This window comes from Caretta caretta, chromosome 5 (assembly GCF_965140235.1).
Source record: "Caretta caretta isolate rCarCar2 chromosome 5, rCarCar1.hap1, whole genome shotgun sequence".
NCBI classification, from domain to species: Eukaryota; Metazoa; Chordata; order Testudines; family Cheloniidae; genus Caretta; species Caretta caretta.
The window spans coordinates 90,058,281-90,076,663 of NC_134210.1; the positions used below are offsets into that span (position 1 = coordinate 90,058,281).

The 18,383-nt window shown below is 39.2% G+C and overlaps 1 protein-coding gene across 2 annotated transcripts in view; it reads left to right on the forward strand.

The window, feature by feature from the left end:
* Positions 1-18,383, forward strand: part of PTCH1 (patched 1) — an 86,320-nt gene that overhangs the window by 24,601 nt on the left and 43,336 nt on the right. For both annotated transcript variants that reach the window (XM_048850972.2, XM_048850971.2), the window contains exons 3-7: positions 11,483-11,672; positions 13,571-13,640; positions 13,767-13,858; positions 15,285-15,483; positions 17,263-17,384. In XM_048850972.2, the coding sequence (XP_048706929.2) occupies positions 11,483-11,672; positions 13,571-13,640; positions 13,767-13,858; positions 15,285-15,483; positions 17,263-17,384 (673 nt within the window). The remainder of the gene's footprint in view (positions 1-11,482; positions 11,673-13,570; positions 13,641-13,766; positions 13,859-15,284; positions 15,484-17,262; positions 17,385-18,383) is intronic.

Sequence of the window (18,383 nt, forward strand, 5' to 3'; positions counted from 1 at the left end):
CTTCTTGTACGTTTTTCCTGCCCTTTTTAAATTTCCCATCATAGAGCTGCATCAAGCTAGGAAAGTCTTAAAGAATATCAGAAACACTTAGAACATTTTGGTTTATTTTCACTAAATACAATTTTTAAAAAATCACTCATCTGTGATGATATAAATCTGCTTATATAGAATCTAAGCTTTTATTTTTTTTAAACTTTCTAGTCCTTGAAGTTGCAAAGAAACCTTTCCAAACATGCATTGAAGGAACTGATGTTGAGCAGTTTTGTTGAATCTGCACACAACTCCATTTCCCCAGTTGCTGCTTTGAGCTTTGTCAAGTTGCATCAGGATGAAGACTCACCTCAGTCTTGTCAGTTTTCACTGTTGCTGTTCATAACTGTGTGCATTGGTGAAATTTGTAATCGTAGCACTGGAGTAGTAAACAATGATCCCTGTCATATGAGGGGGATATAACCTTCTGTAACTCTAACTTATATCACAGGTAAGGTCCTTCCAAATTCATCATCCGTTTTGGCCAATTTCATGGTCAAAGGATTTTAAAAATCCTAAATTTTAGTATTTCAGATATTTAACTGTGAAATTTCACACTGTTGTAGCTGTAGGGGTCCTGACCCAAAACGGGGTTGGGAGCAAGGGTCTTGTTTGGAGGTCACAGTGTTGCCACACTTACTTCTGTGCTGCTGGTGGTGGCAGGCTGCCTTCAGAACTGGGCGGCCAGAGAGCGGTGGCTGCTGGCCAAGAGCTTTGCTCTGAAGGCAGCACCGCCTCCAGCAGCAGCACAGACGTAAGGCTGGCATGTTACAATATTGCCACCCTTCCTTTTGCGCTGCTGCTGGCGTGGCACTGCCTTCAGAGCTGGGTACATGGCCAGCAGCCACCGCTCTCCATCCACCCAGCTCTGAAGGCAGCGCAGAAGGGTGGGAATACCGTGACCCCCCGTAAAATAACCTTGCAACCCCCCCCCCACACACACACACACAACCCTCTTTTGGGTCGGGACCCCCAGTTTGAGAAATGCTGGTGAAATCTGTATTGTGTAGGGTGAAGGTACACAAAAGACCAGATTTCACGGGGGAGACCAGATTTCACAGTCCATGACATGTTCTTCATGGCCGCGAATTTGGTAGGGCCCCTAATAATAGGACAGGGAATAAAGAATAGTCTTTTGCAGCATTCCTGCATGCTGCAAATTTTATTGCACAGTAGAAGAAGAAAAATTGAATCTTTTGCCAAAAAATGGAGCAAAATGAAGCCACCTGAATCCTTCGGTCTGGAAAGGAACCTGGCAGAGAGCTGGAAGAAGTGGTTACAAGACTTCCAGATTTTCCTGGAAGCAAGTATTATTGAACAGAAATTGGAGGGGATGAAATCCTCCATACTGTTGTACATAGCATTGTAAATCTACAGTGCATTCTGCAGGGAACACAAAGAGGACTGCAAACTGCTAGACAAAGCCAGTCCAACGTTTGAATGCATTCTTGATTGTCACCTAGAGAAGGCTTATTTTCTTTACAAGAACCTGGATGCCAGGTGAGTCTTCTGCCCACTCTGATAAGCTAAGTTATGTGAATAGTAACAAGTGGACTTTATAGAGACCAAGTGAGTGTAACATAATTGATAACCAGGTTCAAAACAAGATAACTGTGAAAAATGGACTTGAATTTGCAAAGAACAGTAAATATTGAAAGGGATGATGAAATCTGTTCTTCCCAAATTAGTGTTAGCAAGCAGTGAAAGAAATGGAGTGCATCTAAATAGTAGAATACAGGGGTAAATATATAGCAGAGATCAGATTTGTTATCAATAAACTTAATGCAAAGCATGCTAATGGAGAAGAGCAGCTTGCAAATGATCGGATGGATGTGTAAATTGTCTACAGAGTGGAATGCAAAAGATGTTCTTGAATAATTTGATGGGGTGTTTAACAGACAGAGATGTGTTAAAGATAAAATATAACACATTTATATGTGTCTCAGTGAGTTCCCAAAAATTCATGTACTATGTAAAATCCCATTAGCATGGTGAGATAAAGTAAATTCTGAATATGACCGAATGGTAAAATCAGATGTTACTGAGGAAATCATACATGAAAATCAGTCTCAATAAATATCTTATAGCAGACATACTTTCAAGGACACTTCTAAATAGTGAAAGCAGAAAGCTGCTAAATAAACATGACTCAAGTACTAACTGTTTCTGAAATAATATTTGACAAGCCTCAAACAAGATACACAAAAATGATTTGCACTTATGTCAACTTATAAAAGTAATTCTAGATGGATACCTGACAAAAAAAGCCACACATCTCCAAGTATGAAACTTTTGGGGATTGTTGTGATGATATTGCTACAAGTGAAAGGATTCCATAGAAAGAACTTTGTGCCATAATGTGGCACCATATGAGGTCAGAAAAGTTAAACATAGTATACAGTGCCCACCTGCATACTGAGATGTGAAAGAATAGAGCTCTGGATGTCTTATTCTGGCCAGGCATGAATGTTGCCATTCTTCTTATCAGAAGCAGAGCTTGCCACGCTTTTCTGTGGCAGCCTCATCAGCCAAATGCAAAGCCCTCAGACCACTGTCAAAACTGGTTAGAGGGCATTTGTCAGTGATGTGTGACATTGTCTGTCTTTGGCCATAGCTCCATGTGGGATCCTCTCTTTGGCCTCAGGTGTGAAGGCTGGCTGCACAGTGACCCTGGCCCATTTTAATCTATTCAGAAGGGCCCATGGGCAGAGTGGCAAATCAAAGCTGAGTACACCCGTGGTCAGATCAGTTATAAGAAATGGTTTCTGACGTTGGCTGCAGGCCATTCTTCATGCCACATCAACATTACAGAGAAATCTGGGCAGAGCAAGTGGGCCCACAATGAGTGCCTTGATGACAAGCATGCTCTTGGGTGGTCAAAGAACCTCTGTTTATAGTGGTAGGCTCATTTGCCCTGATCTTCTCAATGAGTCTGGCTGTAGTATTCTCATGGCAGATGTATGTGGAGGAATGATGGTGTGGGTCAAATATCCCAGTTATGATGCACATGGTTGAGTGTAGTTGTGTGTCAACCAACTTGACATGAGATGAATAAAGCCAGACCAGAGCACAGTATTCTGCTGCAGAGTAACAGTGGGTTAAACCAGATGATCGTCTAGTTTGAGCATTTTTTCCCCATGAAGTGGCGGCCTGTTTGCTTAGAAAGTTGTTGCATGTCCTCACCTGAGCTGCAGTTTTCCTCAGGTGATTTAGAGATGTGAGAGATTTATCTAGGCTTACTCTGAAGTAGACTGGATGGGATTCATGTTTCAAGTTATGTATATTGAGAAAGATAATCAGTTCTTGGTCTGCTCTGGAGTTGTAAAGATGGAACACACTCCAAACTGTGTTGGTCACACTTGGTTGTAAATACCACTGACTCTACAATATTCTGCTCTCTTAATTAAGTCAACATTCTGGGCATCTGCAAGTTCTGGAAAAGATCATGCTTGTATATCTAAGCAAATGTCATCTGCATATGTTAACTTGACTGGGTGAGCAAAAAGTCGTTTGTGTACAGGTTGAAAAACATTGGGCCCAGCACAGAGCCTTGGGGTGGACCGTTCGTATGTCTTTTCTGCGTGCTAACTTTGTCCCCCATGTGCACTCCTTCTGTTGCAGAGGAGAAGGTCAGCAATGTTGACTACCCATGCTGGGAGTGCTCTTGGCAATAGAACTAAGAGTCCCATGTGCCAGATTGTCATCTGCTGCCATCAGGTCCAAAACTATAGCTCCTGTTTTCAGGTTTTTCTGAAAATCATTTTCAATTAATATTGTCAAAACTAGCACTTGATTGCAGGTGCTCCAACCTCCCCAAAAGCCCGCTTGCAATTGAAGATAGGGCATTCAAGTGTGATGATATGCAATAAGTACAAGCAAAAGAACCACTGACACTACATGATATCCCTGATTGCCATTAGTCTGAGGCTGGCACAGATCTGTTTGAATTACGGAAAGATTATCTTTTATTTTTAAAATTGAACCATTGCATAATACATCGAGTGACACTGTAATGACACTACAGATCACAGCTTGATCCACCATGGTATTCTGGTAAATTGCTGATAATAGCCCACAATTTATAAGTGACTCATTACAGGAAAGTTTTCTGATGGATCAGTATAGGTACACCACATCAAGCCCTTATTTTACACAATCAAATGGGTGAGCAGAAAAGACAGTATAAATAGTAAATAACTGGATTTTAATAAAACTCTGATACATTCAAATGAATCTTACTCGCCATTCCATTAGCATATTGAAGCATACCTCACAATGCTTTCCTAGGATCACCAGTTCAGAAATTTGTGAGCAGGACAAAGATTTTAGTGTCCAAACTTCTTCATAAACCAGACTACCCAGAAATAGTTACAAAAGAACAATACACAACAGAAGAAATAATTCAACGAACATGCCAGTTGCCACCTTTGCGAGTGGGAGTGAATACTGGATTTCAAACAGAAAATGGCTGGAAATCTGCCAAGGTAACAGCTTATGCCATCTGCACCGTGAATGTCAGTCCTAGAGAAGGAACAAAAACATCTAAACAATACCATGGAGGACACTGTCTCTCTGTATCTTGTGGGCATCCAGAATACTTCTGACAATGCCCATGTGTGGACAAAAATAACACATGGTCACCCAATCTCTGACAGTGGAAAAGATACTGAGCACCAGTAATAAACTTCAGGTGATGGATCCATCTCATATGCCAAACAATCCACTACAGAAGGAACTGTTTTGAGAACAAGAAGTGTCTGTTTGATCAGAAAGCCATTTAGGTTCAGAAACAGTAGTTATTAACAGCTGTCCAGTAAGAAGCAGGATAATCCTCTCATCAGTCAGGGGAGTTCCTCTCCCCAACTTCCACTTTAGAGGTTTCTGTTTGAATACTAATTGAAAGTATTAGTTTGTTCTGATCTTTTTAGTTGATATCTTGTATTTGCATTTGATTAATAATAAAAAAGAAAAATGTCTTTGGAGACAGTGGCTACTGCCTCCTGCCAAGAGACAGGTATATACTTGTGTAATCTCAAAACATGCTATACAAGAGGAAAGGTAGATAAAGATAATTCTGTCTTACTAGTAAGCTTCAGTGTCACATAGTTATTACAGAACTGGATCACTTTCACCCTGCTGCTGCTTGGAAAAGCCCTGAGCATCACCAAGACTATGTATGGGGAAGACTCAAACAGAGAATAGGTGAGGGGTAGCATCCCATGAGCAGTAATCAGAAAGTTGAGCAAAGGTTAGAGTAGTACATTCCCCCTCTTCAACAGGTAGGAGGCTAGGGAGAGGTACGGTAATGGATACACTTCCTTCTTACTCTCACAGCAGCCGGAGTGTAGAGAGTTGGGAGAAGGGCAAACGTGCTCTTCCTCCCTTCCAGCCAGAAAAGGTTGGGGAGTGGGTAAAGCGGGGATAGAGAGCTGAGGAACATTGTCCAGAGATAACATGCTGGCACAAATCCCAGCACCTACCTTTTTCTCCACAACTGGATAGGATGTTGGCTTTTTACCTGGGCGGTAGGGCACCCTTCCATCTTTTGTAATGGCCTTCAGTAGGGTTAGTCCTCTGACTCGTAAGCCTTTGGTAAAATTTGGATCATGTATGTGTATGGAGGTGCATTGGGTGGGCAAGAATGAGCAGAAGATTGATGGGTTAAGTTAGAAAAAAGTATATAGTGTGTGTATATATGTCAATAGATTTTATATATGTATATAGAGAGATTGATTTTGAGAGAAGAAAGGAGAGCCAGAAAAAAAAGGGAGGAGGTAGAAAACAGATTGAAGGGTTGCAGAGAGAAGGAAAAGAGAACAGATGCTGGAAAGGATGCAGCACAAATTTCTATAGGACAGAAAAGGAAAAGTGAAGTCAGGAAGGGAAAAGAAGGTACAACAAAAGAGATGTAATGAGTTGAACTTTTTAACATGTATTAAAAAGAGAGTAGACAAATTGATACAGTAGACAAGTGTTCTGTTCCTTGAACTTGCAGGGGTATGGCATTTCGTGTGTGTGACTTTGTGGGTGTGGCCACACAGCTGTTTTTCAGTGAGGTTACTTAGGCTTAGTTCTCAGGCCAGCATATATCATGGATATATTTTTTCAATCCCTGTTTTTATTATAAAGTAGTTGCCTCCACTGTTTAGTCATAACTGGTATCGCAGACTGCTGGGGAGTTGCTCTTGGAATTGCCCAAACAGTAAATGAGAGCACTCTAAAACACTTCAGAAGAGATAGGAAAGGAAGCCTTGCCGTTACATGCCTTTTTGAATATGAAGATGTACCGTACTGGAGCAATCTCTCTCTTTTTTTGTGGGGGAAGGGACATATACTTAGCAAATGACACTAAGAATCTATGTAAGGTGGAATAGATTTCAAAATAGATGGCAAACCAGCATCATTAGTCCATAATGATCTAAAAATGAAGATTTATAGTACTGAAAATGAAAAATGTAATGTTCCCCATACTTAAAGAAAATTTCACAACTTCAGGGCATTATTTTCAGAAGTGACTATTGGTTTTGGGTTCCTCAGTTTTTGTGTACCCAAATGGAGACATTGTCAAGGGGCATGATTCTAAGAGAACGGGTACTCAACACTTTCTGAAAAACCAAGCCCCAGTTAGGTGCATCAAGCTGAGCACCCAGCAATAGAGGCATGCAAAAATACTCTTGAAACACTCTTGAAATATTGACCTTTGTGTCCAAATTCTGTCCTTCATACATGCAGTTAGATATCCATATGCAAAAATACAAGGGTATATTTTGTCTACAGGGATCTTCTTTGGGAGGGACTTACATTAGATAAGTTAAAGTCATTTACAGTACAGTTGGATGAAAAGTAACTATAAAAAAGTATCCTTACTTTAAAAATAAATAAATCCCCCGAATATGTCCAAAACTGTAATGTCACTCATTTGAAATGGGACACTGCATGACTTTCTGAAAGAGAAATCTTTAATCCTCTCGAACAATAAGTTGGACAGCAAATTAATGAACAGTGCTTTTGGCTGTCACTCATTCTGTGATTTCTGTGTCGAAGTTTGTAGCAGAAGAGAGGCTTGTTAATAAAATTACTTTATCCAGAGGGAATTCCAATTTCTAGTAACAGGTTCCAGAGTGCTTTCAGTGGGTACTGATGTAATGCATATAAATGCTTGAGGCTACTTATGAGACAGGTATAACTAAGACAATGAAGTGTAAGCTAGTGTTACTGAAATGAATGTATCAATTGAATTACATAATCATTTTGAGACTATTAGTAAGTCAGGAGAAGTCTGGCAGTTTGAAATTGCCAAAGTGAAAACAAATATAGGACCGTAGGTAGAATGGAAAGAGTTCAGTACTGCTGTGTTGTACTGTGTTTGGGAAATATGCGTCAGTATTTTGAGATATATAATAAGGCAGAACAGAATTTAATTTTATGTAGGGTTCTTCATACTTAAGGTATTGTAAAGCACTTTACAAAGTGATGACTGAGATACTGGAAGTGTGGCTCAAGGGCTTGGTAATAAGATACAGAGCCTTTCACCTCTAGGTCACTGGTTCAAATCTGCCTTGGGTTAAAGAAGACTAAAACTTGTTACCACCTGACAGCTGTTCATTGGTCTCAGAAAAAAGTTGATGGTCTTAGTCCAGTTTTTAGTGGACTAGTGTCCACATCACAATTAGCACTTTTTACAGTCTCCTGAGAAAGGCAAAGGATTTACACTTGATCTGGCTCCCACTGAAGTCAGTAGAGAACTTCCATTTACTTCAACAGAAGCATAATCAGGCCCTTAATGAGCATGGAAACTGAATTACTCTGTACTAATACAGATGATCTTTCAAGGTCAAGTCTGAAGTACTTTGGCAAAGCACTGTGAGAGAAGCTTGCACAGTACTTCCTGTTCTGTAGCGTCCTGCACATGAATAGATGACTTCAGTCTTCTTGGGGAATGCCAGTCACACAAGAACTGATATTTAATTTGAAAATTATTTTGAAGTGTGGTGGTGAGGAAGATACTGGGAGTGTATGCAAATGCAGCAGTCATCCAACATTCAGCACTAGCTTTCACACACATTCTTGAGCATTAAAAACTGATTTATTAATAGAGGAATGTTGGCGAGAACACTGATTTTATTACCCTGGATTTTTGAAAAGGGATGTGGTGTCTTATTTCCACACAGCCACCCAGAATCTGATGGCACCTGTAAGAGAGTAGTACCCATACTGTAATATAGTATCATCACTGGCTATGAGCCCAAGTACTGATTTGTAATTATATCTGTCTTCTAGCCTGGAGGCAATAATGCTACCAGCTCAATACAGACACTAAATCATAAGGAATCATGTAATACAGGACTAGAATGCCATCAGGTGGCTCAAATATCAAAAACCATGAGTGTGACCCTCAAGGATTTTATCATCAAAACATCAAACCAGAAATTTCTTTACTTTCTTTGCTCTCTTCCATTTAAGATATTTCTATATGCAACATTGTTTACAAATAAAATGAGATGTATTGTTATTATAGGCCATTGACCTATTTAGCACATCTCAGTAGAGATTTGACTAAAAAGTATTCTTGTTTCCCACATAAAAATGCATTACATAAAAGGAAAAAAGACAACAAAAAAGACCATCATTTGGATGATGAACAAGATTTTCCACAATGCCTGTTATTCAGAAGGAATTTTCTGACACCTGCAGTATATATTTATACTTGTTAAATATATGTAAGGAATGACACACAACAGAGTGTGCATGTGTGGTGAGGTATTAATAAGACTGATAGCTTCAAGTAGAGTTTAGTGGCATTATTTTTTAATGGTGTCTGCCTTCAAAGAGTCATTTCGGCACTAATTGTGGATACTTGCAAGACAAGGGCAGAGCACATGGGGTTGGCTGGAACAGTTGAAAAAATGATGATTACTCAGCTGATGATTATGGAGTCTTTAAATCCTTAAAATGAATAAAAGCAAATAGTGGATAGAAAATGTTCCCTATTTTTGACTCTTCTTCCTCTCTTCATTGGACATATTGAAAGGCCTTTGATGTAACTATTTGCTTCCAATCTATAAATATGTTATCACATATCTATCTTTGGCGATCAGTCAGATTGTTCCTTTTAAATCTAATTTATAAATAGTTTTGTATGTGTTTTACATAATTTAAAATGCCTTTAAAATAGTCTGATAAACCATGTTTTAATCCTATTGAGGTAAGTGAAATACCAAATGGAACTAGGAAAAAATTAATAAATGATGTAATGTCTGTTTAACAAGAATGCTGCTGCACGTTCCATTTTCAACATACTGAGGAATATGCCCATTTTCTTGAACCATTTTGTTATTCCTATATTGAATGTAAAAGAAAAAATAGCTTCTCTCCTATCAACTGACTGATGTGAGGTAATTCTGATTAGCTAAATCTGCCTTCTTCATTGAGGTTAATATAGTTTGACAGCTCCTCCATTAGGAAGCAATAATTTCTGTTGATAGTAAACAGTTGATCACTTTCAGCAGAGATGGGGAATGTCTTTTGTCTTACATTAGATTTGAGCCGTTGGCTAAAATAGAATTAAATTCCTCTGATTCCAAAAGTAAAGTGATATATTCAGGAGTGGAATGGCAGAGCATGTTGTAGTGGTAGTAAATAGTTATGCTATGGTAGCACCCAAAGGCTCTAATTAGATTGGGCCATCAATGTGATGGGTGCTGTGAAAACATAGAGAAGAGGCATTTTCAGTCCTGAATGGATTGCAGCTAAAGGATTTTGGAAAGGAGTGCAGAGACTGACTTTTGTTGTAAGAAGTATAGATTATCACACATAAAACGTGTGTCATTGGCACCTATGCAAGCTGAGTCAAACTTTGTTAGAGTGACTCAGAGCATTGTCCTAGGGAGACAGAAGTGAGGGTAATCATTAACCTTATCAGGAAAGCAGTAAGATTTTATGAACAACCGCTATAAGTGCAATTCTGTACTTTAAGAAATGGATGGATGTGATAAATAGCTTTTCAGGCTAGATCAATAACTTGATTTGGATTACAGAGTTTGATTTGTGTTTGCATTTAATTTTTTTTCACTTAACGTAAAAAATCTAAAAAAGAAAAAATAGCAAGTATATTTCTTGGGTAGAATTCCATATACACGGTTTCATGTTATTTGTTTTCTTTTGTGATAAATGAAAAATCCCAGTGAAATATTTTTTTTGCTGTGCTCTAATAACTGGGGTGTTAAAAGTAAAGTATCTGCTGCTAATGTTGGTTGTGATCTGGTATCTATTGTAACATGTGGAGGTGGTAATGCCACATATAATGGGTGGAGAAAAGGAACCAAGAGCTTTGTGCAAACAGTTATTTACTTCTCCAAAGATTGTTTGTTTCCTGGAATGTGAAACCAAGAAAACTCTGTGACAGAAGGAAGCTGAGGTATCTTTATTTACAGAAGGCTATATTCTGGTACCCTTACTTACACTGGGTAACATTTTTCTCCACAAGTGGTCCCATCAGACTACATGAGGAATAAAGTTCTATCCAACATGAAATGAATATGAATGGTTTCTTTAGCTGAGTGCTCTGGTGCTGTCAGTGGGGGATAATGCTCAGGGACTGCCTTCACCCATTTCCCACGTTTGTTTCATTCTCTCTGGCAAGGAAGATTGAATGTGACTTCCTCTAGAACCCATCAGTATTATACTTCTTCCCCATTTTTTCTTGTCTGTCATCTCTTGATATGGAGTAGGCTATACAGCCGATGTGGGCTTAGGACCAAACTTGGTCCACGAACTCTGATCCACTGCATGGCAGCACATTGTGTGGCTATTAGACCACTAGGGTAGATTGCTCAAATTTATTTATTTTATCAAATTTTATCACATTTATTTCTGTTGCCCTCAAACTGCACCTCATTATGTGAACCTAACAGCAATGTTTTCACATTTTTCTGAAAGTCAGAAAGAAGTACTTATGCTCATTTACTCTTCCCTTCTCCCTCCTTTTTTTACTGAAGGGAAACATTTTGCCTTCTGCCATTGCCAAATTATTTAGAAGAGTGTAAATTGAAGCCATTTATCTTGAAATGTGCTATTGGAGCAGACTGTTTATACAAGTGTAAGAAATTGTAGCATAGAAATATTTGGTTGGGTCTGTAAGGAAAAGGTTTCTCAATTTTATTTTATTTTAATTTCTACTTCTGGAATATTGATTATAATGTAGAAAAAGCATGAGTCTAACAGCCTCTAATTTACACATCACATTTTTAGTGTTGTTTTTAATGAAGAATAATTTTGTGTTACATTGTTGACAAAATGAATTGAATATTAGCTTTAAAATGACTTCAGATGAAAACTGACTATCACATACTCCATACTTGTGGCGAAGTTTATTGATGATCTGTGAGCTCTTACAATGTGAATCTAGAGTAAATTATTGGCTAATACAAAGCTGTAAATATTTGTCTGTCAGTTGGTGGACGAGTGAGTCGGGAGTTAAATTACACACGCCAGAAGATTGGAGAAGAGGCCATGTTTAATCCCCAGCTCATGATTCAGACACCACAAGAAGATGGTGCTAATGTACTAACAACAGAAGCACTCAGACAGCACCTTGACTCTGCACTTCAAGCCAGTAGGGTACACATTTATATGTACAACAGGTAAGGTGGGGAAGCAAAGGCATTTCTGATCTTATACTTATATCTACTAAAGTGTAGATATATACTTATTCTCTGATTTACGTGCATTTTTGAAAGGCTAGCAATTCAGAACACCTTCTGTTGGCACTTCATTTTGATTTGTATTTGATTGTCAGGACTTAGATATTTGAAAGAGTTTTATGATAACAGTGAGTGATTGGATCTCAATAAATAAAGCAAAGATAAGGAGCATTGGATTAAAGCCTGAAACCATTACTCATAAGAGTAGTCCTGCAGTCTCAGGCCTATTGCTTGGTAAAGTAGGGTTGACTCTGCACCACTGAACCTGCATGTGGTGTTAGGACCTCATTGGTGGGATTCAGAGCAGTAAGAAGCCCCCCACATTGGAGATGCCCTCACTCGCTGCCACCTGAAGGAAACAAGTAATGACTGTGGACACTAGTGCAGGTGATATTCCAAGACTTTGGGAACAGGAGCTAGCCCAGGGGTGGGCAAACTTTTGGGACTGAGGGCCACATCTGGGTGGGGAAATTGTATGCAGGGCCAGGGCAGGGGGTTGGGGTGCGGGAGGGAGTGCGGAGTGTGGGAGGGGGTGTGGTGTGCAGGAACGGGCTCAGGGCAAGGGATTGTCTGCCGTGGCCCTACGCCGTGCCACTCCGGGAAGCAGCCGGCACCACCTCCCTGTGTGGCTCCTGGGAGAGGGGGAGGCACAGGACGCCGCGTGCTGCCCTTGCCACACCTCCAGGTACTTCCCCCGAAGCTCCCATTGGCTGTGGTTCCCCGTTCCCGGCCAATGGGAGCTGCAGGGGGGCGGTGCCTGGAGGTAAGGGCCCCGAGTCGTGGTGCCAGCCACTTCTGAGAGCGGTGCGGGGCCTGCGGCACCACGGGGGCAATCCTGCAGGCCAGATCCAAAGCCCTAAGGGGGCCGGCGGGCCGTAGTTTGCCCACCCCTGAGCTAGCTGCTGTTCTAATAAATAGGAATTGGAGTCCCAATTGATTATTTGGTGTAGACACAGGGATGCCAAACTTGGGTTTCTCGGTATCTGTACAGGTGCTTAATGTATCTGAGGTTTGCTTGATTAAATTGCCTATATAAAAATAAAATTAAGCGTGGTAAGAGGAATAAATGTGTCTAGTAGTAAGGGTGACCTTTAACAATAAGTATCCACTGTTGACCCTGCACTAGATAGTAAAGTTAGGTACCCTACTGAGGCTCAGTTCCTGCCAGGGTTACCTCTTGGTTGGGGAAGTAATCTGATACACTCTTATGTATCAGAGCAGGTGCCTAGCATGGGTGGAGCCATGGTCCTGCTTACACCCTGTCCCTTCCTGCCCACTTGTTTCTAGGGGAGTATCTCCAGGATAGCTCGTGCACTTCCCCAAGTGCTAGAAGCTGAGATGATGATAGTTGTAACAAAGCCAAACTGGGAGGTAGACTCTTAACTCTTCCTACTCTCCTGCACAGATGAGTTAGGGCTAGGATTATTCCAGCCTACTGAGCTAGATTCTGTCCCTCCTGCCCGCACCCTCTTTAGTCACATTAATTAGTGCCTTACGCTATAAGTAGTCCCACTTACAGGAGCCAGATCCTGTCACCTTCGTTCACATTGAATAACACATTGCTCCAAGAGTAGCTCCATTGTTTTTAATGACTTTTATATCGTGCCTACTTGCCATGCCTAACATAAACTCTACTGGTGTAGATGCACCAAAAGAGGCCTTTTTACTGTGAGGTGCGGGGTGCTCACTCCAAATGAGACCTCTCTTTCTCAGTGCTTACTAACTACCTAGAAGTGAGGCATCTACATATGTGAATTGCAATTTTAAATGTGTGTTGTGTTTATATAATGCATTCTTTTGATTGTGGAAGAAATTTTTGTTCTTTATATTTTTTACAGACAATGGAAATTGGAACATTTATGTTTTAAATCAGGAGAACTTATCACAGAAGCAGGGTACATGGACCAGGTAGATATACCATGAATTTGGTTTCTACACATTTTACTTCCCCACTCTTCATAATAACTTCCACTTGTGCACTTTGGTATGGTCTAGTCTAAATGTATGTGTTTTTTTCCCTTCTAACTTTGACAGATTATAGAATATCTTTATCCTTGTTTAATCATCACACCTTTGGACTGCTTCTGGGAGGGGGCAAAGTTACAAGCAGGGACTGCCTATCTATTGTAAGTGAACTGTTTTATTTTCTAGTCTGTGGGGATTTTTTAATCGTAAAACTGAGCATGTTTTCACATTCCATTCCCATTGTTTATTCAGATGCTGGTTTAACCAAGAAATAAAAACATTAGTGATGAGTCAGAAAATGTATATGGATTTTATTTTTTTAATTGAACAAAAAAGGCTCCACAAAAGTTTTTTTTTTCTTTTTCCTCAGAAGCTGAATTGTAGGCATCAACTTAATCTTCATTTATTTTTACCATTACATTTACATGCAAAAGAAAATGCAGCTTCTCAGTTTTTATGACCTTTTAAAATTGTTTGCTTTTTTGGAAATAAACTTTGTTTTTGTCCTTGAAAACCACAAAGGCATTGATTGCTTGAGAATTCAATTTAGCTTAGCTGTGGATAAATGTATGTGGATAGTTGTCGGGAGTAAAATCTCAAGTCTTCCTAAGAAGTAAAAAGCTTATCCTTTGTTTATTAGATCATTAAAGAAACAAAAATAGTATCTTTTATCGGAGGTTTTCCATAGCATACTATTGTGATATTATTTGCACTCGATCCTTCAAAGAGTTAATTGTTAATCTGTGCAGACGTTTTTGGTTAATTATGCAAGAGTTAGCATTTGAGTTATTGTTTCTGCCCTGGTTTGCATGTGTCTGTAAAGCAATTTGCAATGGCCATCTCCTAACCTTTAGTGTACAGTCTTAGATGGGGAAATAAGGGGTTTTGTGTTTTCTGGTTGGGAGATTCGGAATAATTACTTAAGCCTGGTTAAGCAGATACAGTGTGGTTTGAACCACAAAATAAGACAGCCAAAAGCCTTTCTGGTCTATCAACATCACAAATTCAAAAGTGGGGGGTGGGACAAGTGGCAGGGATAGTGGTGATGGCCCTGGAAGCAGGGAGTTTGCTTGTTGATTGCCAAGCTGTCAGAGAATTGGAAGGAGCACAGTACTATTAGAGGTAATAAAGATCAGATATTTTGATTGATTACATTTGAAAAACATCTATTAGACTAAACGAGTGGTAATCTGACACTGTGTGAAATACTTTCTCCCCTCTGTCCACCTCACTCTCTTTTGGTATTATTGCTTTGAAGCAGCAGTTGGCTGCCTTTTTGGTGTGGGGGTAAGGTGGCTATGTGAGTATATTTAATTAACATGTAAATATTCCCTTTATTAGAAAAAAGATAAGGCTGATCTTTATCTATGGGGCTTTTACGTAAGGTTGCATCAGGACTACATGAAGAAAATATATAAATAAATCCAATTAAAATATACATTTAATTTGATAAAATAGGTTCCAAAAGTGGATTACAGCTCAAAATAGCTAAAATAGCATTCTAGACTTTGTACAAATACGGATTTAAAAATTAAAGATTTTTCTTCAATGTATTTTCCACCTTTCTACCCCTGATTTCTTTTACAGAGGGAAACCTCCTTTGCAGTGGATAAACTTTGACCCCTTAGAATTCTTGGAAGAGTTAAAAAAAATAAACTATCAAGTAGAGAGTTGGGAGGAGATGCTGAATAAAGCAGAGGTTGGTCATGGTTATATGGATCGACCTTGCCTGAATCCTACTGATCCTGATTGTCCAGTCACAGCCCCCAACAAAAATTCAACCAAAGTAAGCTTGCTTATCATCTGTGGACTATTTCAGGGAAGTGGGCATATGTGGGAAGGGAAGGGAAAGGAGTGTAATTTTTAAAAAGCAACACAAGTCTCATATTTCCGAGCAATCTTTATTATTTGGTTTCTGTTATATGGACTTAATCACGAGCTGCTAACTTTCTTCAGTCTCTGAGGCAATACTGTGACCCACATACTCAGAGTCAGATTATGGCTCTTCAGCCATGGGCATGATGGGAAATGGTACCACAGTGACACACTATCCCATCTGGAACACCAGTAGTCATTGTGCCTCAGGCAGTCACAGTGACTTCTGGGGTGCAGGAGGCGTGCAGCTGCTGCTACACACTGACATGGTATACCATGCTGGGCCAGTTTTGCTGACCTCTGCAGAGGGTTGGCAGGTCCTTGGCCCCAACTTCACCTGTCCCCTCCAACCCACTACGACAACTCTGGTGATGCCAGAGTTGTGTAGTCACTGAGCTTGATTTTATTTTTAGTTGCTGGTAAATCAAGAGTAACCAAACTGAAGTCAGTGGGGTTACATAAGTATAAAATCAACATATGAGTAGGAGAATCAGGTCTGCTGTACTTTTGGCGTATAAGAACTATGATTATGCCTGGTCCCGCCATAGAAGCATGCAGGGGAAGGAAAGGCCTTGTGTCTTCTACCCGCAGTGCAAAGCTTGACTCAAGCCAGTTCTTAGTGTCATCTGGATTTGTGTTCCTTCACAACCCACTCCCTCATCACACAAACATATTAACATGCAAAAGCTCATGAAAAGAAATAAAATTGTAATAAAGAATGAGGTTCACTTGTTGACAGTCTCACTTGGAATTGAATATGCTTGAAGATCTTTTCCATCTCACTGAAGTTAATGGGAGTCAATTGGCCAATCCAAGTCGTTTCCAGGGTTTCAGTGGGAGTCTTGCCTGAGTAAGAAACTTCAGGATCAGACCGCACATTTGCATGACAAATCGTATTCCTAATGCTATTTTGAATTTACATATTCAGGATGTGTATTCCAAATAGCATATCTACATGGGCAGAGAAAATAAATTATCTAGAAAAGTGTTAGCAAAGAGTGCTTCCTTGTGGATTTTGTAGTAGTTGTGTTTGGTCTGATACTAGAAACAGATTCCGTCTTCATGTTTTATTAGGAACCCAGTCTGCTGTCTAGATGTATGTCTCCTTGTAAATCAGTCAATTTTGGAAGGAACTATAGACTATGCCTCTTCCATCAAGATATCTTAGGCCTTTTTTTTTTATTTAATATATTTTAAAACACTGTGATCTCTTCATTGAGCTAGTAGTATGTTTTCCTTCCTCCTATCATCTTGAAATTTATTTTTAACCAAGTTTTCATGCTTTACAAGTTAAGAGTTCCTGAAATCAGTATACAGAATAGTGTCTCCATGAGCACCTACTGCATTGTCGACATCATGTTTCAGCACATTCATGGACTAAGTATTAGGATTACAAGTAGAAACTTCCTGTCATATAAATATAGTTAATCTGTATTTTACACAGTGTAAAAACAAATAAAACCAACCAAACAAAAACAGTATGGTTTAAGCTTTGAAGTCTCATGAAAAACTATTTGGCTAGCTCCAGCTCTTTGCTGGAAGTTAATCATGAAGGCTATTCTGTTTGATAAGCATGTTTTTAGCATTTGACTTCTAATTTATTTTATTCCAATGTACTAGATGTTGATGTCAAATATGATTTGTCTACTAAGTCACACAGCTGGATGACTTATCAATAATTTTATTTTAGCCTCTTGATGTGGCCCTTGTTTTGAGTGGTGGATGCTACGGACTGTCAAAAAAGTACATGCACTGGCAGGAGGAGTTGATTGTAGGTGGAACAATCAAGAATGGTACTGGAAAACTTGTCAGGTAAACACACACAGTTTAAAAAAACATAGTACAAAACCAATTGCCTCCTAAAATCAGTGAATTTGTATTTTAGTTCCAGATTCAGGAAAATACCTTTAATAAGGACAGCATTTAAGCATGTGTTTAAGTAGGCACTTAGATGCTGTCCTGAATCAGGATGACTCAGGCACATGTTCAGCTGCTTTCCTGAATTGGGACCTTAATATTTACTCGCATTTAAAAAAATATTTAACAATATGTGCAACTTGCACATGTTTTCAAAATAAAAAACTGACATTTTTATGGTGACATTTTTAGAGTTGCAAAACTGTCATTCAAAAGAGAGACGCAAACTGCATGCTGAGGTCACTGCTGCCTGCTTCTGACCAAACAGACATATATACATATTCCTCGGAGTGATGCTAAGGGTTGCAATGCCTAACTTGTAGGTGCCTAAAAAATTCTACTCTGTATGGCAATATATCTTGAATAAACATTGTGATGGATGCAACAAAAACCTGGAATGTGGCATGTATCTCAGAAGAATTCCTGGGACCCCAACACATCATATGAAGAAACAGGACTGTCCTTGGAGACAATGGACCATATGGTCATTTTACATATCTGTAGAGTAACAGAAGTTTAAGATGCAGGTTATATATTAAAATTAAATTAAATGGATGTGTTTATGCTGAGATACAACATAAGTATCATTGAGAAGTTAAAAAATGCATGCAGAATTTTAGTAGAAGTTTTTATAAAGATTTTAAAGTTTTTACTCTTGAGTATTAAGGGGTTTTTATTTTATTTTAATGAATTTAATATATTCTGAAAAGGTGAACTGAAGTATAGTTTAAGAAGTAGCCAAAAACATACCTAAAGTGAAATGTGTACTGTCTTTCCTTGGATGGCTGTGTGTGCTAGATACAATTATATAATGTTGAATGGAGACCAAAAATTTGCTGATGAACAGTGATCACTCTTTCTGTAATCCTTGTTGCTTGTCAAGAGTTCAGTCTG